Below are 26,909 nucleotides of genomic sequence, written 5' to 3'. Positions count from 1 at the left end.
GTGTAGGCAGCAAGAGTGCAAAGAATATCAATTGCATATTTGCATTCCTCAGTGGATTTATTTTTTATTTTTTTGCTTTGCCTGTGCTGTTTTTGGGATACGGCTGATCTGTTTGCTACACGATGCATTCTGTTGTTTTTTATTAGAGAGCAAGTCAGGTAATTCCAAAGGATTGGAACTGCTTGGATAAGCATACATTATGAAACTCCTCTTTCACATTGATGTTTGTAAAGATTAGAAGCACTGTGCCTTATTAAAATGTCTTTTTTCATCATTTTATTTCTAATTTAAAAGTAATTTCCCCAGTATGACATTATAAATTGAGTTAATCCAGACACAAAACTCTAATTAGTTGCAAAGGTGCCATTTGTTTTATAATAACAGTTTATTATTCTTCAATATCAGATGCATATTAAAACAGTAAAGAAATGTGAGGGAAATACAATATTCCCCATTTTGCAAGCAGAAAATAATTAATGGTGGCATGTTTAGCACATTTGCCTCATACATTGTGTTTTAATATAAAAATATTTTCTATATGTTATGCTTGATTTTGTGATATTGATCACTGCACTTTCATAATAAAAAAATGTGTATTTTGACATATTTGACATATGATTCTATGGTAGTATGAATGTTCATTAGACTGAAAAAATAGTCATTTAATAAAAAGGAACTACTATAAGTCAATTGTACAGTGCAGATGCATTGAGATGGCTATTCAAACAACTGAAGAGGAATAAAAGGCAATTTCCGACTACATCTGGCGAGATCCTGTCCCTCTGAGTTGCAAACGGAGTGGATTCCTCTCAAGGATTGAAGTGATCACCACTGTGGCCTGGTACTGCTTCACCTCACTGCAACACATTACACACAATTGTAAATTTAACACTGAGGTCCAGAGTAGAGGAGCATGATACTTTTTCTCTCTGCTACCTGGCGACAAAACTGATCTCCAAACGTTGGCAGTGATCACTGGTAGGTTGGTAGTCCCTGGAGCGGAGAAGTCCAGAGGACGGTGTCACATTGAAGACTTGAGGGGTGTCTTCACTTGACTCTAAAGATGTCAAAGAAGCCACATAGAAGTCAAATTCTTCTTCTTTCTAAGCCTTGAACACACCCTGGAGCTGCATTGATTTCAGGGGGATTCATGGCACGTACCTATGCACAACGACCAGTGTGTTTGGCATCCGAGGCTGTAGAGCTTGACTTCTTTGGCCTGCGTGTGGCCCACGTAGCAGAGGCCAAAATTGATGAATTCAGTAGACAAAGACAACGATGCGAGCTTCACGTGTGCGCACAGAGGCACCATCTGAAACGAGATAAAATTTGGCAAAGGGGAACTTTAACATGATGATGATAATGGCGTCCTTCTGACCTGTTGACTGTTGTTGCTGTATTGAATGATGATATTTTGCTGGATCTTCAGCTGCTTGTATCCACCGTCACAGGAAACGAGCGTGGCGCTTTCTGTGGGATGCTCGGTGTAGTCCAAAAGCAGTGGTGAGCAGCAAAAGGCCACCCTTACCTAGTCCAGGTGTGAGGTATACATGGTAGTGAGGACCCTTTTTTGAACAACCAACCTTTCTGTTTAGGGCTGTACCAGTATGCTGTTTTGGGAATGGAGAAGCAACATCTGGGGGTCTGAGACTGAAGATTTGCTGGAGAGGGTCGACCCGGGTTGAGGCGGCATTTTGACTAGTGAAAATGGCGGTTGAGTCTTCAGTCGGAAGCGCAACATCATCTCGGTGGTGTTTTTTAAGAGGAAGCTTTGCACGTTGTCAAATTCTTCCAGTAACACCTGCAAAAATGTATTTAAAAAAAAGTGAATTGATGGCTCAGTAGTAGTGTTTGTATTGATGTTGAACTCACCTCGTCTTCGTCTATTCTCAGTAAATCGCCAGCCGAGGTTTGAAATTCCAACACTTTGTTATCATCTTCCATTTGGACCGAAAGCCTACAGTCAGAGGAACAAAAGTGTTATCTTTCTAATGATGCATTTCAAGGAATGACATATTCTAACGTCTTACACTGCCGTCTTGACCACTGCAAGTAAGTCCACTCTAATGGGCTCCAAATCAAAACCATATGAACGTGTCACCTTACCCGGAACACAGGCAGACACCTGAAACACAAAAATAAGTGAGTTTCTATTGAATCCAACTCATCAAATGGAAGCTGTTACCTCCGTATCTAAACTAATGTACCCCAGCGCCAAACCAATGCATTTAGATTCAGAAGATCCTGGAGGCAAGGTGAGTGGAGTGAAAGACATATGCACAGTACTGTTGCCTTTTTGGGGGATTACCTGGTAGGAATAAAACACATTTAGTGATTTTAGTTATAATATAAGTCAATTAGCTTCAATGTGAGTAGGCCTACAATTTGCTGCGGTGTGACACAGTATGGCTCATCTGACTTATCTCCCACGTGAGGACGAATGTGGACAGACAGCATTTTTTTCTTTGCGGGTTTAGTTTTGTCCTCTTTCTCTGTGCTCTGAAATGGAGAAGTTGAATGGTAGTATTCAAGGAGCAAGATATTAGTCTAATAGGCCCAAATGTCTGAAGAAAAAAGTCCTATTAAGGCCACACTTGGAATATTATTATGGCATATATATGGTGTTGATGCTCACAGTGGGACTACAGAGTGTTTCAGTGCTTGTAGCGCAGCTCTTCGAAGCATTTTCTCCATTGATAGGCTTCGGCGCCCCCGGCAAACTAGCATTGGCCTCCCTGATTGGGAAGCTTTCACCGTACGACATGAGAATGTCAACCAGTTTGCGGTGGTCCGGATGGACGTTGTACATCTCCCAGTCCAGACGGATATCTGTCAAAAGAAATTGAAACAATTTTCTTGTTTTATTGAAATATACAGTAACACCCAGTATTTTTAATATTAGTTGACTTTTAAACCCCTCTCTATACTTTCCTATTGTGATTTGCCTTTTCCCCCCATTTCACACTTTTTATAGTATTATTGTACTTACACTATACATTTTTCACATACATAATTGGCAGACCATATGCAGAAGAATTAAAAATGCAACTTACCAAACAAGGTGGGGTTATTGATGCGAAGAGAGCGGGAGATAGTGTCACCTCCAGATAATCGAGTACCAAACCTAAAAATGTGGTCAGCGTGAACCTCTTTTAACATTTATATTGTGTTTGTTAAATGCTGTGAATATATTGTGGCACTCACTGGACATTGGGTCCCTGGTATTGGTCGTCATGACGTGGACCCGTGATTTGGAAGTAGAGTGGGCATCCTTTCACAATCATCTGCACGGGTAGGAAGCTTGGCTCAAGGTCCCCTACCTGTTGCAAGAACACACTCACTGATGGTATCTAATCTACACTTTATACAACAATATGTTTGTTGTTGTAACCAGAGAATTGGACTTTCAGGGTTCTTTTGAGATTGATGAAATATATGAAATACCTTGCTTATGAGATTATCTTTGTATTCCCCCCACATGTCACTGTAGGCGGTCACTTCCACAGTTTGGGTCTCAAAGGGTTCCAGTGTTCCAGCGCTTGGCACAATGTAAAATGCTGCTCCTTTTCCATGAGCCAGTAAGTTGCTCAAAAAGTCTGCCAACAAAGATTCAAATCGAATTTGTTGCTCATTCCAGCATCATAATGGAATGTAACTGAGAAATTGTGCATACCCTTGTGTGATTGCTCCTCTAATTTTCTAGCTTGGACTGAGTGAAGAGGCTTTCTCATGTATTGGGGTCTATATTATAAAGTGGGGGGTTAAGGCTGGGATTCAGTCAAAACAATAGAAAAGTGGAGAAATGAATGAATATGAGCACCTGATCTTGACATGGTTGCTGGGCTTTGACACATCAGAGTTGAAATACTCCGCTTGGATGGTAAAGTTTGCTGGGATGGCGGTGTGATTGGTAATCAGCACCTGTTTGGTGATGGGTTGCGCCAGAAGCACGTCGCCAAAGTCGACAATCAATGTTGTTTGCTCAGTGTTGTCCACAGGAACATTTCTGGTGGAGAAGAAGAATGGTGATGACTTCTTCAAGATAAATTCATACTATGTCTTTATGTATATATGCCATAGAATGCACAATGAAAGGGAGAAATATATAAGTTGCACTGGAGTATAAGTTACAAAATATTATATGCAAAAGTAATGGGAAAATAGGCAACAACAGCCAAAATAAGCATTTGTTAATGTACAATATGAACAGATTTTGGATAGCTATAGCCTAAAAACCCAGCATACAACCTGTCGTCGGGAAGAGAGTAAGAAACTCGTAGTCTCTGGGTGATGGGCGCAAGGATGCTGAGAACAAGAGGCGAGCTCATGCCCTCCACCTCGCACAGTGCAATGACATCATTCAGGGCAGACTGGCGTTGAAAGAAAACCAATTAGAATTCTGAAATGAAAAGAAAAGTGCTGGCTATAACAGTGTCTTACATCCGTGTGAGACATGAAGGAGACTGTGATGTCCAAGCTGCCATTTGGTCCAAGGGTGCCACTTGGGGGTTCAAAACTTGCAGAACAGAGGGATGCCTGCTGACCTTTGAGCTGAGCCTGAGGGAAATATCAAAAAAGAAACCTTGGGTACAATGTTAATCTGCACATATTAAAGGGACAGACAACATTTAAATCATGTGGATCCAAGAGGAAAGAATATTGTTTAATAAATACAGAGACTTAGTTTTATTTTAGCCAATTAAATGAGTATACCAGATTGCCTTAAGATCTCATTAGATGTTATTTTGTCTAAACATTATATGCACTGTTATTAGAGGTGCTGAAATTGAACCTTAGCTCTAAAACCACAATGCACAAAGTCCCCTACAACATGACACATACCACCCAGGAGAACTTGGACGGCAGAAGCGTCTGGTTAAAGAGAGTGATGGTCCCCTGTGCAGCCACACCCATGTAAAGTTCAGAGAGGAGCAACTCGCAGCTGAGCAGACACAGCTGAGGAGACTGCACATCTGCTCGCAACACTAGATGACTTCAACAAACACACACGACTGGTGAGCCAAAAGTATACAATGGTTGAATTAATCGACATCTTCTCTTACCATCCTGTCCCGTTTTCCACTAATAACGCCAGCTCCGTTTCCAGCTTCTGACAAACCTTGGGTTTGAAGTGGATGTCCACAATGCAACCACTAAAAGGAGGCAGCAGGCCATTGCATGGCTCCAAAATCAGCTAAAAACAGAGAGAAGATCCTCTATAGCTTATCAAAAGTGTTTTTTTTCCTCAATGTGAATTTGTTATATACCTGCGGTTCTGGGCCGATGTCTTTAGTTTTGTGCACCTCCTTCAGCGTCCATGAAGCCTCCAGCTTTGTGACGTTGGTAAGGTTCAAAGCTTTGTGGCGTTCCTCCCCCAGTCTCATGAGGCCAAAGTCCACATTGGGAACATCGATGGTCATGCTGGGACCCTAAGCAGAAAAGCATTGTACATGTATGGGAAATTCAGCATAAAAATAGGGGGAAAATGGCTTGTGTTTTTAATGGTTAGGGTCTGGTTTACCTTGAAGGAGACTTCAACAAGCAATGTAACCGGTTCGCTTCGATGTTCAATGTGGCAAAGAAGACTGGTCACCACCTTCTCTGGTTTGCCTCCAGTCACATTCAAGTTAAAAACTCTACACTGATTTGCATCTGCAAAATTGAAGGCAGAAAATAAATCGTCATGAATGCCACTTTTCCTGAAGTATTAACATCTTAGCCTCACCTATTTTTCCTGTTGGAGGATCTACTTCTATTTTGTGACCATTGCTTTTCAGTGAATCCCATTGGAAGAAGAAAGCTGTTTTGCTGTGATTCCACATCTGATTTAAAAAAAAAACACATTAAAGCAATGTTTTTCAAGAATAAAATACCGACTAAGCACCTTAAAATGTCGCTTGATTGTGTTGAAAAGAAAAAGTTCTCCAGGAATGACAAGAGCGTAGGGTTCAAGCAGGATGTTAAAGGGCTCCGTCGACCCCTTGACTTCGATCTCCATGACGGTGGCATCACAAACATTGGAGCCGATGCGCACGGGCTGCAGCACGGACCTGACGGAAAATCTACCAGTTAGGCCAGGGTAATAAAAAACACTTTTGTGTCATAAGGATGGTGCATTACCCTTCATCGCGGGACTCCGGCGGCAGCTGGGGGACATCACTCAGGATCAAATGGCACACGCTGTGGTATTCTTGCATCTTTAAAAACGACAAAAATACCCAGAAAATGCATCTATTTTCAGTTGTGCAGGAACACTGTTTAAATAATGTATTTTTTCATAAATAAACTTGGTCACCTAATTACATAAATTGCAAAACTAGTTTAGTTGTGATTATTTGGACTTTTTCTTATGGCAAGGTCCGTTTCAATAAGGTCATACTAAAAATAAACTTATGATAAGACATGCTTTGTAGGTATTTATCTATACATTTTTGCATTGTACTTCTAGTTCAATTTGTTACTTAACAGCGAGCAATCATATTTGACTGCTACTGATGGGAAGAACCGTTCAATAAGAATATAATACCTAGAAATTTAAGTCCTATTTTGTACCTCCTTGGGATAGAATGTGATTGTGAACTCTCGATCCTGGCAGGGGGCCAGAATTCCCATTGCCGGGGTAACTTGGAAAATGTTCTCTTTGTCCAGATGATATTGGATGTGGCAGGCCTCGGGTAATTCGCTCGAAAACAGAGGCAGTAGGTTGGGCTTCATGATCTGCCAGTGGAAAGGAAGCTCCAAGTGGCTACCAAAAAGAAATAAAACATCACTAGTACGCAAAATAAGATCTCTATGTTGGCGTTTAGTGCACATACACATTGTTCCTGATGACCACCGTTTTCTGCTGCACTGAATGAGAGTTACAGGGTTCGAATCGGATAAAGTGGTCGGCGGTGAGGTCGTGCATCTCCCCCAACACGGAGTGCTGTTGCTTGCCAGAAACGGATAATAGCTGAAGAGCGATGAGTTGGCCTTCACCTACGAGTAGAAGAGGAATTGAGTCTGAGTCTGGCTTCTAGAGTGGAAATAAAAGGGGGTCTCACCTTGAACGCAAATGTCTTTCACTTGGCAGTTGTCGCACACGATGGTGAAAATCTGGGAAATCTTTTCCGTGGTGTTGGGAAAGAAAACTGCCTGCAAATAGAAGCAATAAGTCACAAAAAAGGATCAATTGGTGTAAAAAATAGGATTGTGCTCAGCATAGTAAAGCCTCACCTCGACTACGGTGGTCTCTCCGGGTTGCAGGGCGAAGAAAGATGGGCTGATGGCAAAAGGAGGCTGTTCAGAATACATATTTGAAAACGCCAGCTAGATAGATAAAATAAAAAGTCAACAGAAATTATTTTGAGAATCAAATATTTTAAAAAAATAGATAGGGCGGTAAAAATGCCTTTTCATACTCTGGGATTGGTGGCAGGCCACTGATTCTTTGGGAAGATACAGAAGGTACCAGCACTGAGGCCGATGTTCTGACAATAGATCTCAACACATCTCACTCCTCCAATGAGACAGTATCCACATTCCAGAACACTTGGCACTGCAAATAGGATCTCAAAACAGTCAGCTTTGACAGAGAAAAGACTTACCAAGTGATTTAAGGTGATAGAAAACTCACAGGTGAGAATAGGAGGTGGTCTCCGTGCCTGGATGGGGACTACCAGGGTATTTTCACCCTGACTTTCCACCATGATGGAATCTTCATAGTCAGCCAGAGAGTCCGGAGCAAATCGCACCATGAACTTACAACTCATGCCTGGAGCAACAACGCCACCCTTTCCAGGAAATCTCCCTTTAACGGAATAATAACAATGTGAAAAGATGATAATATATTTGGTTAGCTGAACATTTCTGAACGTGTTTTTTATTAGGCCAATGAGATCAGTTTTCTAAGTAAACTTTGATTAAAAAAAGCACGTCGGTAGGGACTGCTTTCAATTAGAGCTCACCTAAACCAATAGTGAAGTAAGAAGTGTTTGGGGGGAGGACTCGGATGTCGCGGCTGGAGAAAGTCACATTTTTTAAATCCAGTGTTGTCTGAGGAAGAGAAATGAGGGGATTTTTTTTTTGCGTTTCAGAGTAAGGAATCCCACTAGATTAGTGAAGATGGTAAATCTTACTTCATATACCATTCCCACATTGTAAACCGTGAAGAGCACAACAGATGGTTTAGCCAAGAAGACCTGAATGGGACCATCTTTATGGCTTCAAATGAGAGAAAAAGGAGAACCATTGAATTCCAACAAGAGAAGACTCAAATGCAAATTCAGATCAAATCAAAGTGTCACACGATCGAACCTTTCTGCTGATTCGCTGCCGTTGCCGTCTCCCACGTCGTCATTTTTCACTGAACGCGGACGGATGAGCGAGGTGACGCCATGGTGGGCTTTTGGAGGCAGAAAACGTGGGTTGAGTAGGATGTGTTGCCGTTCCTTCATCTTCTGGAGTTTAGTGTTGCCCTCTGCTTGTTCCGTTGCACTCGGCTCGTCCTTCCACTTTGGCTTGGGTTTGATCTGTGTCTTATCCATCAAGAAAGATGACTCATAAAGTTGCTTGTCTAAGAGGAAGGGTATTGTAAAGTTACTGCGAACCTCAAGGGGAGATTTCTTGTGTTTTGGAGCCATGGAACTGCTCTCCAGAGTCTGGCTAGTCTCAGATTCCATCCTCCACAAAGCTTTTTCCTGTGCCTCAGTGGCTATGTGCATGGTGTACGCAATGGTGGGTCTGGTGTAATCAGGTTTTACTGAAAGAAGGAAAAAAATGTGACAAAATGGCAAAAACCATAATCCATAATGTCACGGGTGAAACATTACCGACTGTTGGAGCCTTCATTTGTATTTTCGGGGGCTTCAAATAGTCCAGCGGTGAAATCAAGTCATTTATCTGGAGAAGACTTTCATCAACATGCCAGATGAAGGCGGATTTAACTGGAAGGAGAGAAATGAGATGTTATACCATGCATGAGGTCAACATTGGATGGATATTTGGTTCACCTGGAGGGAGACCCTGAAGATCAGGCACATCCCTAAAATCCTCCTTCATGCGTTCTGCTGCAAGATGCTCTGTGGAGGCTGCCCGAGCTCTGGCTTGAATGATGTGGCTCTCCAGCATATCTGCTTCTTTGATACGCTGGTTATATTCAGCTCGGACCTTTTAAGAAGATTTTGTTGAAATCAAAACATCTTGAGATGCTTGATAAAGTCATGCCTACCCGTTTGAGTTCTTCGACATATTTGACATGATAGCTGCTCCTCCCTTTTGCCTTCATAAGGTTGCATGGCGTGACTGTGGTGTAGAGATCCTTAAAGGTGCTGGCTAACACGTGAGAAATGTCCTTTTGGATGAAAAGAAAAGAACATTTTCTCCCTAAATTATACTATGATAAATATATAGCATTTCTTAAAATTCCACATTCAAAGACTCAAGTTTGAGATCCCATTGAAGCTTACCTGTGATTTTGCAGAAGCAGGAGTATGACTGTCCACAGGCAGATCACATCGAGATGGTCTCTCCATTTTTGGCTCCTCTTGCTCCTGCAGCATGACTCCCCCCAAAAAAGTTAACTTAAGTCACTCAGCAACCAGATGTTAGTGTTTGCATTTTGCAAGCATGTTGGCTACATCCTTAAAGTTTGAAAGAAGTGCATTTTCAAGTCCAGACAGTGAGTACTTTGAAGTAACACTCTGTTTACAGTGAGGTCACAATGTTTGCCATGACAACCAGCCTGCTTGAAAAGACAGCCATTCGCTGGACTTTTCCTTCTCATTAAAACACACAAACCAAACCTCTTTAAAAAAAACTCAAAGATATAGTACCAAGTTACTAATGTATACAGAATAGTTACAGTTACAACAAAACATGTGTTTGTTTTTTCTGGGCTTCTTGTTGATTTGAACAGCACTACTATAATCCTACGGAGGGCAGCAGATCACTAAAAATGAGGTCTCGAATCTTCATGTTTAGATCATCAAACAGGAGTTTAGTGGGTAAAACTGACTAATTTTAGAATTTATTCCAATTTATGTACATTATTATTTTGACCTTCCAATTAAACAAAGGTAATTTGATGTGACTGTGTGATCTGACCACACAAGTGATGACCTTGTCAATCATTTCCAAGCTGTTCTTATCAAAACATAAAGGTCACCTGCTGTTAACAACCCAACTACAACAAATAAGCATTCAAGGCTGTCACTATATACGAAATGCGATGTTTGATTTGTTAGTTAAATGAAGCATGATCTCGCAAATTGCTGGGGTAGTCAACTCCTGCTTTTTTTGTCATCTTTAGCTTGTTTTCACAAGCCCACCAGTCAGCGAGGGACCCCATCAGACAGCAAGCTGATGGCTGACTCTCTTAACAAAGAAGCATGTGTGTGGGTCTTTATAATGTAACAATCTAATCACGCTCAAGAGGCCCCATGCGTCGACTGTTGAAGTACTTTTCACATCAAACATCAAATGCAGCCTTTATAGAGAAAGAAATAAAACATGACTGAATCATCTTAGGTATTTTTGTCTTGTGATCTTGGAATTCCAAAACACTTCCAAGGAGTGATTCATAATGATAAGATCAATGACAATTACATATTTGTACCATTGTCTACTTATGCCCTGCGATTGGCTGCTCACCAATTCAGGGTGTCTCCTAACTTGTGTGCGAATCAGGTGGGATAGGCTCCAGCACCCTCCGTGACCCTTGTGACGATAAACCGTTCTGAAAATAAATGAATCAAGGAATCTCCAGTACTTTCAAATAAGCAGGTTCTTTATTGATGGTGACATGCCCCAACCTTTCTATAAAGTTTACATGTTAGTAAATAAACAACAAGGAAAAAAATGTGCAAGTAGACAATAAGTATTAAGAGACATTCCTTATCACATACATCCAAAGACAGCAATGAGTAGGTGAGGAAGATTGGTTCCAATGAAAGAAGTCTTTGAATTCCAAAGAACTTTCCTTTCCACGCCTGCATAAAAGTACTCGTCAGACCGGCCGGCATGGCAGTAGTGGGTGTGGACAGAAGCCGACTCAGGGACTGTTGGCAGTTACACATTGCAGCTCAGAGAGTGGAAAGAAATACGAGGGACAAGGGGGCAAAAGTTAATTCCCTACAGAAGTCTTGCAATCCAGAATTAGGGTGGAGTAGGACGGCGTGGTGGACTTTGGGCCCCCAGCAGATACTTGGAGACAAGACAGAATGGAGGCCAATGGAAATTCCACTATTCGCAGTAAGTGCATTAAGTGACGTGTCGGTTTATATCACAATTTTACTTCTGATTGAACAATTTATGTATGTACATATATGTCAACAGAAGGAAGGGTTACTCATCGTGGGCCAACAGTATAAGCTTGGATTGTTGTTTTTAGGGATTATGATTTCAACATATTTTTGTGTTAAAGTCTCCGTCCTGTGATTGGCCAACTTGCATGTTATAAAGAGCTTAAGTGTATTTAGTAGTATTTGTTTAATAGGTATAAGACTGAATTTACTCATGGTTTAAGTATGTTTTGTGAACCACTCTTGGGATGACCTATGGTGCAATAACAAGTCATGCTAAATAAAATGTATATGGATAAAATGGTGGAATAATTTAGCATATATTTTCAAATTATTCTGTTATTATGAAATAAATAAAAATTGAAAACAACCATTTCTTTATACGATTTAGGTAGTGCATGACATAAACAGGTTTTGATCAAGTATGTTAATGACACCTTTACATATTTTTTACCTGTAACCTTTTTTTCTTCATACTATTAAACGGGTACAAGCATTTCTTTGATTAATCATTACTTTAATTCTTAGTTTCTTCCTGGGGGTATGCTTGATTGAAACTTTTGTTTTAGTACTTTAAGAAAAAAAATCTGGCCCACAACTGTACACATATGCATACATTATAGAATGTAGTGTGTACATAAGTATATAAATCTATACATGCATGCATACACGCACAAATATATACAGACCCATGTATAATGTAGATATTTTAGACAGTTTTGTTGTTTTTATTTGAATTTATAGTCTCATTAGATCTAAGAAGAAGTATATTTCAATTTCTATGTTATATTTTGCATCTAACAACTGACAGCAGTCACTTGAACTTGAATAATCACTTGTCAACAGATGGAATTTGACTTTATTACGACATACAAGTTTGATTGATTACACCATAATGACTCTTTTTTCAATAATATTCCATTTTTTTGACCTGGACAGTCGTCATAGAAAGTCAATTTTGCTCTTAGGTCACATGACACATTTGTTTACGCTCTTGTCCACAATTGACGTAAGACTACTGCAATCTTACTGTTAGATGTGTAAATAAATAGACGAATTCCAAAGATGGACTCCTCAGATTATGAGGATTTGTCTTCATTTCCCCCCCGACGCTCGAGGCAAAAAAAGTCGCTCTTAAGACTAGGCGGACACGCCCAATGACAGCTCCTACGTGTTATGTATTTTATTAGGTATAACTCCTCTTTTTTACCAACCTCGGTCCATGAATGGAGCTTTTTGGGAAGTTTTCTTGCGGGCGACCTTAGATCAACTTATTTGGAGCAATGTCGTGCTGGAAAAAAAGGCAGAAAAGGAGTTCGTCGGGGGAGTTGGCTTGTAAACAACAATCGAGGAAAGTTTTTAAAGAAAACGGAAAAAAACGGATGGGTGAGTTAACCTCACTTATTCCCAGATTTCTGGGAACTGTTTTTGTCAAAAAGAAAAAGAAAAACAACTCTTAAAGTGCTTCGGGTATCAATCTGGAAAAAAAGCACAAAACAACATTCTTTTATATTAAAATAATAAGATGTTATCATAACAGTTGCGTCAAGTATTTAAGAATTGAGAAAACATCAAATGATGCCGTTGTTTCTGTACCAGTATGATCAGTGCCAAAACACCAGATTCCTGTTTTTGGTACTGGTTTTGCTGGTATGGAAACCGGTAGATTTTGGATTAAATTTGCAAGTTTTTACCCAAAACAATGTATCCAAAGACTCATGGTAATGTAGTAATTTGTTGCATGAAAAAGTTGAATTCCAAGTTATCATTTAGATCTGAAAATGTGCAAAACAGGACATCTAATCATATTTTCCATGACTTCTCTGGAAATGCAACATCAAACAAATCAAGGCATGTTTTAGAATGTTTTGCACACAAAAAATGCGGAAGTACTAAAAGCTAAAAGACAAGAGAACTAAGGGTTTATATCTATTTGTCAGATTGAAAGTGCATGATCCTTAATCTGGTGTTAGCTTGAAAAAAAAAAAAACACATGATTTGTATTAAATATGAGTCACCCGAGTGAGTACAAAGGCATGCGGTTTCCTCTCTGTTAAACTTGGCATTCAAATTGCACATCTTTGCTTGATTTCATTCAAAATGCACAAGAATCTCAGACGGCTTAACCGGCCAAAGTGGGGGCAAAAATGTCAGCAATGTTGTTATTCTGCCTACGACCCTCACACCTTTTTTCCCCTCGCATTTCAGCCCTCGACAAGACAATACTTGCATTCTATCCTAAAATGTTAACTCCCACCAAAAAGTCGAGTTATATAAACACACAATGACACCTAACCTCTTTCTCCCTCTTTCAATGTATATGATTATCCCCCATTCAAGATGACTTTCCCAATACACGTTTACCACAAAATAACACCCAAAAATAGCCATACATTCCTGTTGATCTTACAATATTGGTCGATAAGTTGTAAATAGCTGCTCATGTCCAATTCCACAGTAAAAGTTGATAGTGCTAAATGCAGAATTCAGATTAATGTTGTAGTATGACTGGCTCATATTGTTCTAATACCGATACAATTGTTTAAATACTAATGCTAAGTGAACTATCATGCAATGCAAGTAAAAATAACACTCACTGTGAAATGGACAGTCAGAAGTCTTGATGATTCCGGGTTCAAATCTCTGATTTGTTCATAGCATCTCAAACAATGTCAATTTTGATAGGAGACCAGTCATTTGTGACCTTAATGAGAACAAGGGAATCACTGGTTATCATCATATTGCATGTTTTGGTCATAATTTTTCTCCTTTTCCTCCTTTAGGTTTGGACAGCGACCCAGATCTGCATTTCCTTATGGTCGGCGGTATGCTGACCAAAGTTCGGTCGCATTCATGGCAGAAAAATCGCTTCTACCGGCTACAGGAGGATTGCAAGACTGTGTGGCATGATTCCAACAAGATCTTCAAACGTAAAAACACGTGTGAGTACACCAAAATATTTTGTTCTGTGTTCTGTGTAAACACACCACTAAGAAGGAACAAAAAAAAATGGACAAATGCCATATTTATAATGCTTGGAAAAAAGTCTGACACAAGTTTGTTTTCAATGTCCCTCTTCTCTCTTGTGGCAAAGGGGACATATTTCCCCTCCTCCAAAGAACTTTTTCCATCCAAATTCTCAAGTGTTGCCCAAATACTGCCCTTTAAGATTCCAATGTGTGTGAGCAGTCAGGTTTTTTGGTGGGTAACAAGAACAGAGACTTACATTGCCTCAAACTCAAAGATCTACTGTTACGACTCCCCCTGGGGTATGATATACCAGGGAGTTGCAACTATCACAGCAGACAGTTGTCCAAATGAACACCCACAAAATACAGGAAATAAGAAGGATGCCACTGTTAAACTGATGTAAAATAATCTAGACAGGGGAATAACTGTGTCGATGTCATTTCTTGTTTTCATCTGCTTTAGAGTGCATCAAACAAGGGCAGCAGAGTGGGCGGGAACTGAAACCTCAATTTGTGCAGGGGGAATTTAATACTCTGCCTTGCTTGACCACAAATGAGAGAGTTTAGTAATTGTTTACTCCTGCAACCACTTTTTTAAAGCAATTTTGTCCACCCATCTTTTAAAATATATGTGCACCAATGCAGTATATTGCTTTTCACATACTATTCACCTATAAAAGCAAATGTTACTCCCATTTTTCTCTGTGTCACGTGCATGAAAAAGCAGACAAAAAACTGCTTCCTGTTGATAGAGAAGACAACACGTTTCTGGCACACATGCAGCCGACAATGTCTAGTTTGAGGAAGGAAGTTAACTCCATGACTTATTTCTGTTTCTCGCCTCGACAGCTTGTCATGTCACAAATGAAGAAGTTCCCTAAAAATTCCACTGAAATGAACTGCCAATGGGCATATCCTTAATTGTACTGATTTTGAATGACACTTTTTTTACCTTCTTCATTTAGTTTCAGTCAACGATATCGACTCGGTACGGAACGGCCGTCAGTCCGAGGGTTTCAACAAGCACATCGATCCAAGCGAGGAAGATCGTTGCTTCTCCATCGTTTTCAAGGGTCGCAAGAAGGTTCTTGATCTGATGGCCGACAATCAGCAGGATGCCAGTCAGTGGGTTAAAGGCTTAGAGAAAATCATGAGCAACATGCGCAACCTCAGTCGGACACAGCAAAGCGAGCAGTATCCTTGGATAAATGGCCTAGGAGTTTCCCCTTTAAATGATTTTAAGTGGAATTATACAATCCTTGCATCCGACCGCTAGCTGGATCATCGACTGCATGCGCAAAGCCGACAAGAACGCCGACAACAAAATGAACCTGAAGGAGTTGAAGCGCTTCTTGCGACACGTCAATATCGAAGTGGACGACGTGTATGCGGAAGAGATTTTTAAGGTGAGCACAAATATTGAATTTGGGGAGAGCATCTAACTAACAGCCATTGTCTCGTAGAAATGCGATCATTCCAACTCGGGCCACCTTGAAGACGATGAGATCAAGACGTTCTACGAGCTCCTGACCCACCGGGAAGAGATAGACGTCATCTACGCCAAATACGCTGAAACGGACGGTCAGCTGAGCGCACGGGATCTGCTTAACTTTTTGCTCAATGAGCAGAGGGAGGACGCCAGCATGTCAGATGCTCTCAGACTAATTGAAAAATACGAGATGGATGAAACGGGTCAGTACACATTGGTATAAACTCAACAAGAACATTTTTGTCCTCCTTGTCCTCACCTGGATTGTCCCTTTTAGTCAAACAGAATAAACACATGAGCAAAGATGGCTTCCAGATGTACCTCCAACACGAAGACTGTGACCTTTTAAACCCAGCTTGCAAGAACGTCTACCAGGATATGACACAGCCACTTAATCACTACTATATTTCATCTTCGCATAACACATATCTGACCAAAGACCAGCTCAAAGGACCTAGCAGCACTGAAGCCTACATCAGGTATTTAAAAAAAAAAAAAAAACATATTTTTGCAGCAAGTCTTAGACATTGAAATAAAGTTTCTAATTTTGAATTCAGAGCTTTAATGAAGAGTTGCCGCTGCGTAGAACTGGACTGTTGGGACGGTCCCAACGGAGAGCCTGTTATCTACCACGGATACACACTAACGTCCAAAATCCTCTTCCAGGATGCCATCAAAGTCATAAAAGAATATGCATTCAAGGTGTTGTAGAGATTTTACACAGATATGACTTGGTCTGCCTTTGCTGTAATGCTATAGACTTTTTCCCAACTAAGGGAATGCTTTTTTTTAGTGTATTTATTTATTTTTTAACTGAAAAGCTGTAAATCGTAGAATTGCATTTGTTTTGGCGGCATACTTACGCAGTGCCATCTTCATACAGACATCAGACTACCCAGTCATCCTGTCTTTGGAGAACCATTGCAGCGTGGACCAACAAAGAGTCATGGCCCATTATATTATCTCCATTCTAGGGGATGCATTGGTCTCGCAGCCCCTTGGGTACTCTGTGCCCTCCAACTTCCCATCACCTGAGGTTAGCCCTTTTCTTATCCGGCTCCAGGAGGGGTTTTACTGGAACAAGGTTATGGAGATGAGCTTCTGTTTTGTTCCAGGAGCTCAAGGGCAAGTTTCTGATCAAAGGAAAACGGCTGAACAAACTGGATGCCGCATTCCGCAACAATAACACCATCTTGGAAGACACGGTATCCGAAGAGGATGAGGCGGCGGAGCAAGAGGCTGGACAAAGTGCCCCCAAAAAGGTTTGCAAAATCCTAGGAAGGCGTTTAAAGAAAATGTATTAATACACAGTCAATACAATTTGTCACACATTATTTACGATCCCTACTTCCCCTTCAGCATTCAAAGATTAAACTGGCCAGCGTGCTGTCCGACATTGTAGTCTACTGCAAAAGCGTCCACTTCAATGGTTTCGAACATGCCAGGGAAAAGCTGGATTTTTATGAGATGTCCTCCTTCAAGGAAAGTAAAGCTTTCAGCTTGGCTGAGAACTCAGGTGAGAAATCTTAGCCCTTTTCTTGACCTTTACATTTAAAAAAAAACCTTATGTGTCACTTAAAACTAAACATATTTCAACCAATACCTAACAGCCACATCTTTCATCCATCACAACATGGACAAGCTGAGCCGGATCTACCCAGGCGGTTCCAGAACAGATTCATCTAATTACAACCCTGTGCCTATGTGGAATGCTGGTTGCCAGATAGGTGTGTACCCACGCTTCATTCCAAAATAATCTAATAATTATATAAGTAACATTCCCTATGGTTTGGCAGTGGCGCTCAACTTCCAAACACCCCAGAAAGAAATGGACCTCAACCAGGGACGCTTCCTACCCAACGGCATGTGCGGCTACATCCTCAAGCCGCAATTCCAAAGAGACCCCACCTCTGAACTCGATCCTAATGATCTTACTGATGGACCCTGGTTGAGAAGGAAAATCCTTCATATCATGGTGAGGCTACTACAGCTAAATACATTTCTCTATTATCTTTTTTTTGTGCAAAAATACTTTTTCCTCTGACCTAAAATTCTTGCTCTTTAGATGATTTTCCTCATTTTATTTGCAATGTAAGACAGGAGGAATGTTCTGATTTTAGAAAAATGTATTTTATACTATATTCAAATAACCTGAAAACTAAAACTACAGTAAAAAATGAAAATGCAAAGATTCTATAATGTCACATTCATCCAAAGATTCCATCCTGATATGAAATAATAAAATTAAAGTGTTAACTCTAATATATGTTTTTCAAAATCAAATGGGGAAAAAAAGCATTCATTAAAAAAAAAACATGTTTACCAGTATCATTTAGTAACACAGTATTTAAAAGAAATACATTTACCCAATAAGTCCTGATAAAAAAAGATAAATCTTCATTTGTGTGTGAAGTTTTTTTTTAGGTTAAATAAATAAAATGAATTTTTCTGTAGGTAATCTCAGCTCAACAGCTGCCTAAACTGAACGTGGATAAAAAAACATCCATCGTGGACCCTTTTGTGAGGGTTGAAGTGCACGGCGTCCAGGTGGACAACGCCAGCAAGGAGACGCACTACATAGAAAACAATGGTAAGAAACTCTCTTACACGTGGCAAAATATCCCGTGTGACACGCTCAAATACTTTATAGGATTCAACCCCAAGTGGAATGAGCGCTTCCAGTTCCATATTTACGTCCCCGAGCTGGCCTTATTGCGATTGGTGGTGGAGGACTACGACGCCGCGTCAGCCAACGATCTCATTGGCCAATACTGCCTTCCACTCACCTGTATACAGAATGGTAATTGGAAGCTAAAATCCCAAACGATGCTCCGTTCTATTTTGAATTGTTCTCTTTCTTTCCAGGTTATCGCCACGTTCCGCTCCTGAACAAGAACGGCGATGTGTTACCGTCGGCGGGCCTTTTTGTGCATGTCATGCTCCTAGATGCCGAATAGTTCTTTTTCTTTGACATTTTTACCATTTATTGTATTTTTTTAAATGCGATAATGCCTAATAACACAGCCAAGATGAATAAGTAAAGAGAGTATACAAATGTATTCGTCACATTGGTGACAGTAAGTTCAGGTTGGGTAGGAGAATACTGAAGATAATACTAGTATTTAATTTATATGGCTTTTTTTTAGCACTGTTTTTGTCTAAATAGATGATTTTAATGTCCATGAGGAGAGTGTATGAACAAGCATGATATGACTTATTTTTGTTACATTAACACAGAAGGACACAATTTTAAGGGTTTTTACGATTTATGTGAAGTAATCAATTCTGTATTAAAATATATCACTTTTTAATGTACCCACAACTGTATCTATTTACTATACTTTTACACTACTTCTGTAATAAAACCAGCAGTATCAGTAAGGTGTTGCCATTGTATTATATTCATTCACTTCACACATCAATTAGTGCATATGGTGCAAATGTATCAACAAAGAACAAATTATTTCATTTGATTAATTAATAAATATTAAAAGGGGTAAAGATTAAAGCTTTGAGTGGGCCCTACTTTGCCCACCACTCAATTCAAGATGAAAAACTTCCATCAATCCCCATCATCCCATTTGACTGTTAAAAAAGCCCCGCTTTCTTTTTCAGCTCGTTTTGTCGCCACGTCGGCAGCCGCTGGAATTCCAGGCGGTCCACGCCGAGCAGCCGCTCAAAGTCAGCATCCGACAAGAAGTTCTGCGATCGAGAATGTTGAGTTAGAGATCACTTACCCTTAAAACAAGCACTTTGTGCCCTCTGACCTCTTTGTGGCAGGGATCCACCCCCGGGGGGAGTTCCGAAGCTGGCTTGTTGACGAGGACCTCTGGAGCCAGGTAGTCTCCAGAGAAAGGGTATGACGTGGTCGGGCTAGTGGTGTGGGGTGATGAGTCCCCTAAATGACTCTTGTAGACCAGCGGGGGGCTCGTGGGGCCCCCGGGAGCCTGGTTACCACCTCTGCCCGAATTCAAAGTGGTGTTGTTCAGGTTCTGCGTTATATGACAGGACATAGTATGACTAAAATGCTGAAATTTGGTAATAAATTGCGAGGAATGTTAGATTTTCTGTCACCACTCACAATACTGACTTGAGAGAGTGACGCCTCTTCGTTCAGCTCCTTCTTAATCTCATTGTAGGACTTTCCGCCCTGTTGACAAGATCCAAGCAAGCTGTTTCACCATCTTTATCCATTTAAATCCTCATGACAATTATTCACTCACACTCCACTTGTGGGGGTCCCATGCATTAAACCAGCCCGTGAACGTAGGCGGTTCGCAACCCTGTTTGACAGAAATCATGGGCGTGTCCGGGTCGCGGCCCGCCGGGTGGGTTCGCAGATACTCCTGGGCGCAGCTCCACGCTTCTTTGGTCTCGTACTCGTTGGCGGAGACGCCCATCCACAAGAAAACCTGATGAAAGTGCACAATTTCTAACATTTCTTTTCATTTTGAGAGGTATTTCAGTCCCTTTTTGAGAAGTATTTGAGTACTCACCTCCTCCCAGGTATCCAGCAGCATGACATCCTCCTCATCAAGATCGCTCTGTGCAAAGTCGGCCACCTCGGTCATCCTAAACTGACCCGTCTGATTGGAGCATTCAAAAAGACGAGGGCTGTGAGGAGGGTCCTCCACCTGGAAGCTGGGATAAAGAACAACTTTTTTCTTGTGTCTGATTGGCTAAAAGGTACAAACTCAAATCATTATTTCCTTACCTCTTGTCACTAGCATAAGGAGCCTTCCCTCCCAAGGCTACCCAGAATTCCGCAGATTCCTGACCTTCCATGACCACCTGCTTTTCCCGCTTGGAGAAGACGTCAGCAAGGGCTTTGCCCATTAACCTCTCGTCCCCGCTGCAACCCTGGAAAGCAAAAACCATTTGCTTCAAAAGCAGAAATTTGAAGGCGAGCCATGCGGATGGGAGATGCCTGCCCACCTTTCCGTACCACAGGAGGCAAGAGTGATCACTGTCAAGCAGGAAAACATCGTTGGAGTTGAGAGACGATGCTCTAGCCGGTACCTCGGTTGCCTTGGTATTTAATTCATTAGTCCCCCGGACCTGGAAGAGTCTGGCTCCGGCCACGGGGTTGACCACGCCGGGTCGACCAGTACCGCCCTTCAAGCACACACATGTCCAGGCATTTGTTTACCATTGCTTATTAACTTTGATTTATATAATTTCCCTATTTGTAGTATCATTGTTTGTCTACATCTTATTGTTTCCCTTTGTCTTTAATTTAGTACTGAACTACTTGGTTAAAATATTTTATATGGTTCTATATACCTTCAAGATTTCAAGTGAATTGTACTTGGTTTATAATAGGTTTTTTTTAATTTATACATTTAAAAAGTATTTCCCTAATCACTATTTTTATAAGATTGATGATAATTAATGAATGATGATAGTACCATGTATTGTAACTATGATTGAAGTAGTATAATTTTATACATTTAACACAATTTTGGCAAATTATTTTACCAGTATACTGCTTGCACAGTCTATATATCAATATATAAAATGATAAAAAATATAGCTAAAATTTCTTTTGGATTATTGTTGCATAACAGAAACACAAATCTTTGTAAATAAAGTATAGCATTGTAAATCAAGCTCAGAAGATTAAAACATATATATTTGTACTTGGGTACTTTCCACAACTGATAAAACGCACCTCAAAGATGATAAGTTTGCCTTTAAAAATGGCCAGGAAATGTCGGGGCTCCTTTCCCATAGCCACCCTGACTTGCACAGGGGTGCCGTTATACTTGACATCAATATGCACCGCCTGATACGCGCACGCCGTCACCTCGTCTTTCGTGGCATGGCGTCCCTGCACAATGACAAATCATTTCAGGTCAATATACAAAAAACGGAATATCCTCATCGGGAATCAAACCTGCCACATGTAGAGAATATGCTGCTCCCGGCTTGAAACCCGATACGTGTACAGCACCAAATAGCAGTCTCCTCCGTAGAACTGTCCGTAGGATCTCGGCTCGACCTCTGCCAGTTCCAAATCCTCGATACGCCACACCTGATGGACGCATCAATTCTAACTGTGTTTTGAAGAATCCTGTTGAACTTTTGAATTCAGCTTTCCATTATCCCACCTTGACGTCTCCCGAGCCGTCGTCCACCATGCGTTGCTGCGCCGCCAGTTCGGGATGTCCGTGGAGTTCCAGCACGTCAAACTTTACCTGGTTGACCTTTGCTGAAGGGTAAAAAAATTGGGGAAAAAAATCTAACATGGTGTTTTGTACATGCAAAAAAATATCATCTTATATTTGGGCCAATACCAATCAGATATTCGATTAATCTTTCTTTTCATGATTATATATTGGCATTTTCAAATCAATTTATGGAATATTTCTATTGTTTTTCATTCATTTATTTTTTCTTAATCTCTCAAAGTCCTTATATTGGCACACTTACCTATCTTTCCCAGACTATGCGTGTTGCCCAATCCCCGCGTCGTATTCTTGTCCCTCCAGCTCTTGAACAGGTGCTTAAACATGGCTGACTCGCCACCCTCGCACATCACCTCCACTCTGGTACTCGCCGGGTAGTTCTTGGCTTTAATATAACCCTAGCGCACCCACAAAAGAACAAATAATTAATACATTCATTTAAACAAAATCATTTAAGTCCGAAGAGCCCACAACTCACCACCGCCCGGTTCATGGCGCCCTGTCTCTCCTCTTTGGAAGAGGTTTTTCCTTTCCATACCATCACGCTGGAGCCCCCGTTGTCCAAGAGGTAACAGTCCTGACATGGAATCAGTCAAAATTAGATAAAAAGTGACTGGTAGATTCCATAGAAGGTGCAAAAAGAGATTTTTACAGAGGACTGAAGTAGATCTTGGGTTAAGGGCTGTGTGGCCACCTCTTGGACGACCAAATTCCCACTGACATCGAAGATACTGAGGAGAAGCAAAAATTGGTACCATAGTAGTATTTCTGTACTGAAGTACTGTTCAGAAGTATAGAGTTTTTGAGCACTTACTGGTAGAGCCTAACGGGGGCATTGTGCGGCTGGAGGGTGTCATCGTCGGGCACGGCGGTCTTGACCGGGGCGCTCCTTTGACCCAGTGCGTCCGTCATTGTTTTCATGAGTTCGGGTGAGTCGCGCTCGTCCCCGCCCTCCACGACTCCGATTTGAGCCCGGCCACCTCGCTCGCGGTCACGGATATCCTGAGCCAGCAAAGTGGCCTGAAAGAAACCATAAACAGGTCAAGTAGACATTTAATTGTGCATTACATACATCTAAACACCTTAAATAATTTAAAATGAATGAATATTGAATATGAAATACACATTAAAATAAACAATAAAAGACATTTTCATGAAAAAAAACTTTTGGAAGAGGAGAAACATGAGTAATGAGTATTATTAAGATCATGATACGATGTATTGAAACAAAAATGACTTTCCTTTTAGTCATATTCATTTTGATCATTTTATTTAGGTGCCCCAATTGAAGAAGTCTACCTTGAGCTTTTCCCTTCTATTGCTCTTCTCTCCATTCCACTGCACGATGCTTTTTCCTAAATCCAGCAGGAAGATGTCGCCTGTATTAAAGCTTTTCCATGATACATCAACCTGCACCCAAACAGACATAAAATAGCCTAAAGTGTCACTATTAAGGGATTTTTTCCAACACATTTTGGTACAATATCCCACAACTTAATGTGTTTTTGCCTACCTCTGTGGCCGTGACATGCTTGCGACCCTTGACATGCAGCAGGCGCTGGACGTTGTAGGTGTTGGTGTCCACGTGGTCAAAACCTGAAGCCACACCTCCCTTTTTGTAGCTGTACAAGAGAGAAAGCGGAGTAAAGTTCATGCCAATAAAACAAAGCCAACAAAACCATGGCACTGCTTAACCTCACATTTGTTTTTTGAGGTTGCAGTTTTGACTGCCGGAAATCTTTTTTGTTTTATTCAGCAACACACAAACATTTGTGGAGGTTTTTGATGGGATGGAGAAATATATTTTGGTAGTACATATGTATATATATATATTTTAAAATATATTCCAGTTATATTTTCATTTGAAAAAATTCTAAAAATGAATTTAACCATAATAAAATAAATTTGTATCCCTTTAAATAAATTATGCAGAATATTTATTAGAGATTATATGGTTATATAAAATACATAAAAATATATTGAATATCATATCTTTAAAATACCATTGTCAATGGGGTTGTACACTCACATGACGCCATTTTTGAAGTAACTCTTGAAGCGAGGCGACTCGTATCCCTGCACCTCCCTGTGCTGCACCGGCGCCCCTCCCAAGTGTTCGTCCAGCTGGGAGACGTAAATGGCTGCCGAGCCCTGCTCGTCCTGTGATGAAGCTTTTCCGATCCAGTAGTGGATGTCGGCCGTGCCCAAGTTCTGACTCATCTGGTTGGTCAAAGTGGTTCAATCCCAGATTGTCATGTGTATGTGGTCTTTTTTTAGGCCATATTTGGACACGAGGATGGAAAAGGGATCTTTTGAAGTATACTTACATGCAGAATAATATAACAATCGCCCTCAAAGAAGTTTCCAAAATTGTGGGGCACCACAGGTACCATTTGCAGCTTCTGTTGGAAAAGAGAAAGAACAAATTGTATAAATTGAATCACCTCCATTTGAAATAAATAAAAGAAGGCTGACATTTGCTTTCTCGGATGACTCACGTTAATGGTCCATATCTGCAAGCCGGGTTTTCTGTTGACACTCCTAAAGGGATCTTTATTGCTCTCATTCATCATAACGTGTACTGTGGACTGAAGCATATAAATGAATATAGTATCAATATCATTTGGTATATGATGGATACAGTATAGTAAATGTACAGAAAAATGGAAGATTCCACAAGAATATTTATCTATGTGTTTTACATAGTCATTTTCCCAAATGAATCTCAAATAAATCGTTTAGAATTGTGCAAATATTTTAGAAAATGCTCAATATTTTGACAAAAACTGTGTTTCACCGGTGATAGTGTAATTTTTTTTCTTTACTCATTCTGACAGAGACATATGGTGGCAGTAACTACAGTATAGAATATTGCATCACCATTTTACCAAAGAAATTTGTGAGATAAGATGATCTCCACCACACCTTCATTAGAATCACAGTTTATTGAACTCTTATCATATCATAAATAAATGAACTGAAATTATATATGATAAGAACACAAGTAACGGATAAAAAAAAAGTTATTTAATAACTTAAGAATGTTACATACCCACCACTACTGAGATAATTGGGTTGCACATACCTAAGTACACACCCTCTAATAAACCCTCTAACCCTTGATAATACAAACCACGATAGACCCTTTTAAGTACTGCAAACCTCCTGAGGAGGTTTGCAGTACTTAAAAGGAGGAGTCCTCCTTTCCTGACATTTGATAAAATACTACAATACTCCCTTCATTTAAAGTTGTGCACACTTTTGCATCCCAAATTACCTCATTATTTTGTCTCTATTTGCTTTAAAATCTGTGTTCAGAATGTACAAATCTTTGTCCATTTTTCTATGCATTTACACACAACAGTATACATGTAAACATATGCAAATGTATACAGTACAAAAGGAGGGAATATATAATATACATACCTACTGTATATGTACCGTCTTCCACTTTCTGTTCCCAAGGGAATAGACTGAGTGCACAATAAAAAAGTCAACAATAAAGCGCAGCTTTTCATTAAGTGATGTTTACCTTCACAGTTAACTCACACAAAAGAGCAGCTGGGACAGTAAACTGATCTCATTTAAAAACTTATGAAGACACACATAAAAAAAAAAAACTATCAATACTTTGTTCATGCAACAGGCAGGACTGGTTTCTTTTCATTTAACTCAAACCTGTCATATCTACCACTAAAATTATAAACCAGTTACAATCTGTACTTCTATAAATATAAAGTACTAAATATGACCTAATATAAACACACTGGGTACTCTTTACAAATGAGTAGACGACAATCCTACCTTTTCAGGTGGTGCAGATTCCAAAAAGAAAATCAGCAGCTCTACCTTATGTGCTGTGTGTGGAGAGTATATTTACTTCCACGCCCACTCCCTGAACACACCTGCAATTTCCTGTCACCTCATTCGTAGACGGAAGGTGCTGCAGAGTGCAAGCTTTACAAAAGAAAACACTGTCAAACAATATGAAAATGTCATATTAATAATGATGAATAGTGAAAAATTGGATATTCCATTCATAATCTACATGGGAAGACATTTGTGTCCTACATGATAGGATGATTCCATTATGAGAAAATATATTCTTATTGAACATTGCATTATGAAAAGAATATCCTCTATAATATTGCATGACTTCAATGTGAAGTCACAATGTAAGTTTGATTTAAAATAAGATAAATTCATAATTAAACTCCCAATATAAGAAAAACAAACCGTTGTCATGGATTTGAAGGCTGCAGGCTGAAGGCAGTTGTGATCATAATGATGTTGCGTTGAATTGATTTCTGAGGCCCAAAAATATCAAGCTTGTACAATAAGAGGCCTGGAAAAGAAACAATAGGCTCAGCAGAGCCAAAGCTAACAGTCTAGCAGGCATATCACATGAGGAGCCTAAGCTTCTGCAGGTTGCACATTAACCACTTGACATCCATCTGATTTCGGGGGCTTGCAGATCATCGAATGGCGCCATCTTTCATTGTTGTTTCACGATGACTTCATGTACTTGTTCGGATATGCATTTTGTTACTGTTCCTTGAATTAAGGAACAATCTTGGGCATGAATTTGGGACATTGGGGAAAGAAGTCAGAACATTAATTTCATGTGGACAAAATGACATGTACAAGAGTAACTATAATGTACTAAATCTAAGCTTAATTTAAGTTGAAATATTATGTTACCAAGGTTCTCTTATTAAAAATGGGACAAGAAATGGGATAAGCTCCAACACCCCCACAACTTTTCTAAGGAGAAGCAGACAGAATGGTAAAAACAAATTGTCAATTATAAAAGCATAACATAGCATTGTGACATCATTCTTCTGCAATTAAAACGCAGAGACAAAATGAGTGTGTGCAAACTTGCAGCTTTAATCATGTTGTACAGTACCATTTGGATTTGTTTTTTTTTCTTCCATATATTACTATCCACCCAAACCCTTTTGTTGAAACCCCCAATAAATAG

At 40.2% G+C, this 26,909-nt stretch overlaps 4 protein-coding genes across 5 annotated transcripts in view; 2 read left to right on the top strand and 2 right to left on the bottom strand.

Moving 5' to 3' along the window:
- The window catches only part of LOC144209419 (glycine--tRNA ligase-like), a 118,887-nt gene that overhangs the window by 27,348 nt on the left and 64,630 nt on the right, over nt 1–26,909 (top strand). The window lies entirely within an intron of this gene.
- Nucleotides 364–9,663, bottom strand: dlec1 (DLEC1 cilia and flagella associated protein). The gene is made up of 38 exons (XM_077735993.1): nt 9,447–9,663; nt 9,209–9,331; nt 8,991–9,147; nt 8,811–8,924; nt 8,589–8,740; nt 8,296–8,516; nt 8,118–8,202; nt 7,947–8,034; nt 7,616–7,789; nt 7,401–7,537; nt 7,216–7,308; nt 7,044–7,134; nt 6,816–6,978; nt 6,553–6,745; nt 6,121–6,197; nt 5,885–6,050; nt 5,726–5,822; nt 5,522–5,652; nt 5,268–5,429; nt 5,064–5,194; nt 4,843–4,993; nt 4,441–4,557; nt 4,246–4,370; nt 3,821–4,006; nt 3,674–3,741; nt 3,445–3,596; nt 3,205–3,320; nt 3,054–3,124; nt 2,636–2,829; nt 2,383–2,499; nt 2,186–2,308; nt 2,031–2,125; nt 1,873–1,957; nt 1,604–1,801; nt 1,379–1,528; nt 1,162–1,312; nt 937–1,057; nt 364–857 (listed from the first exon to the last, which is right to left on the bottom strand). The coding sequence occupies exons 1-38, from the start codon at nt 9,537–9,539 to the stop codon at nt 758–760; spliced, it is 4,968 nt and encodes a 1,655-aa protein (XP_077592119.1). The 5' UTR covers nt 9,540–9,663; the 3' UTR covers nt 364–757.
- plcd1a (phospholipase C, delta 1a) lies at nt 11,031–19,118 on the top strand. 2 transcript variants are annotated; one of them, XM_077735914.1, is made up of 15 exons: nt 11,031–11,229; nt 14,063–14,221; nt 15,214–15,442; nt 15,525–15,654; nt 15,712–15,940; nt 16,015–16,216; nt 16,295–16,439; nt 16,621–16,773; nt 16,853–16,999; nt 17,097–17,253; nt 17,348–17,464; nt 17,534–17,712; nt 18,192–18,327; nt 18,388–18,537; nt 18,603–19,118. In XM_077735914.1, the coding sequence occupies exons 1-15, from the start codon at nt 11,199–11,201 to the stop codon at nt 18,692–18,694; spliced, it is 2,256 nt and encodes a 751-aa protein (XP_077592040.1). In that variant the 5' UTR covers nt 11,031–11,198; the 3' UTR covers nt 18,695–19,118. The 2 variants fall into 2 exon arrangements, with proteins under 2 accessions (XP_077592040.1, XP_077592039.1); XM_077735913.1 differs by lacking the exon at nt 11,031–11,229 and adding an exon at nt 12,300–12,665.
- Nucleotides 19,116–25,840, bottom strand: vill (villin-like). Its single transcript, XM_077735915.1, has 21 exons — nt 25,730–25,840; nt 25,352–25,398; nt 24,424–24,513; nt 24,253–24,327; nt 23,955–24,145; nt 23,439–23,547; nt 23,225–23,335; nt 22,740–22,945; nt 22,578–22,656; nt 22,404–22,502; nt 22,170–22,323; nt 21,848–21,948; nt 21,634–21,771; nt 21,409–21,567; nt 20,673–20,852; nt 20,452–20,597; nt 20,234–20,378; nt 19,961–20,149; nt 19,819–19,887; nt 19,505–19,729; nt 19,116–19,439 (listed from the first exon to the last, which is right to left on the bottom strand). Exons 3-21 carry the CDS (start codon nt 24,496–24,498, stop codon nt 19,326–19,328), a joined length of 2,565 nt encoding a protein of 854 aa, XP_077592041.1. The 5' UTR covers nt 24,499–24,513; nt 25,352–25,398; nt 25,730–25,840; the 3' UTR covers nt 19,116–19,325.

Source organism: Stigmatopora nigra, chromosome 16 (genome assembly GCF_051989575.1).
Source record: "Stigmatopora nigra isolate UIUO_SnigA chromosome 16, RoL_Snig_1.1, whole genome shotgun sequence".
NCBI lineage: Eukaryota > Metazoa > Chordata > Actinopteri > Syngnathiformes > Syngnathidae > Stigmatopora > Stigmatopora nigra.
The sequence above is the reverse complement of the archived record's forward strand: the minus strand, read 5'-3'. Positions and strand labels throughout refer to the sequence as shown.

What these genes read in the sequence shown, in the direction of transcription:
- dlec1 (XM_077735993.1), bottom strand. Translation starts at nt 9,539, where the DNA reads ATGCTGCAGGAGCAAGAGGAGCCAAAAATGGAGAGACCATCTCGATGT. An exon ending in ACAAGAAATCTCCCCTTGAG is followed by an intron (nt 8,517 to 8,588) that starts GTTCGCAGTAAC and finishes TTGATGGATAAG; the next exon opens with ACACAGATCAAACCCAAGCC. An exon ending in GAGAGACCACCGTAGTCGAG is followed by an intron (nt 7,135 to 7,215) that starts GTGAGGCTTTAC and finishes TTCTATTTGCAG; the next exon opens with GCAGTTTTCTTTCCCAACAC.
- vill (XM_077735915.1), bottom strand. Translation starts at nt 24,498, where the DNA reads ATGATGAATGAGAGCAATAAAGATCCCTTTAGGAGTGTCAACAGAAAA. An exon ending in AGCATGTCACGGCCACAGAG is followed by an intron (nt 23,336 to 23,438) that starts GTAGGCAAAAAC and finishes GTTTGGGTGCAG; the next exon opens with GTTGATGTATCATGGAAAAG. An exon ending in CCTTATGCTAGTGACAAGAG is followed by an intron (nt 20,379 to 20,451) that starts GTAAGGAAATAA and finishes TCTTTATCCCAG; the next exon opens with CTTCCAGGTGGAGGACCCTC.
- plcd1a (XM_077735913.1), top strand. Translation starts at nt 12,563, where the DNA reads ATGTCGTGCTGGAAAAAAAGGCAGAAAAGGAGTTCGTCGGGGGAGTTG. An exon ending in CTTCAAACGTAAAAACACGT is followed by an intron (nt 14,222 to 15,213) that starts GTGAGTACACCA and finishes TTCTTCATTTAG; the next exon opens with TTTCAGTCAACGATATCGAC. An exon ending in ATACGAGATGGATGAAACGG is followed by an intron (nt 15,941 to 16,014) that starts GTCAGTACACAT and finishes TGTCCCTTTTAG; the next exon opens with TCAAACAGAATAAACACATG.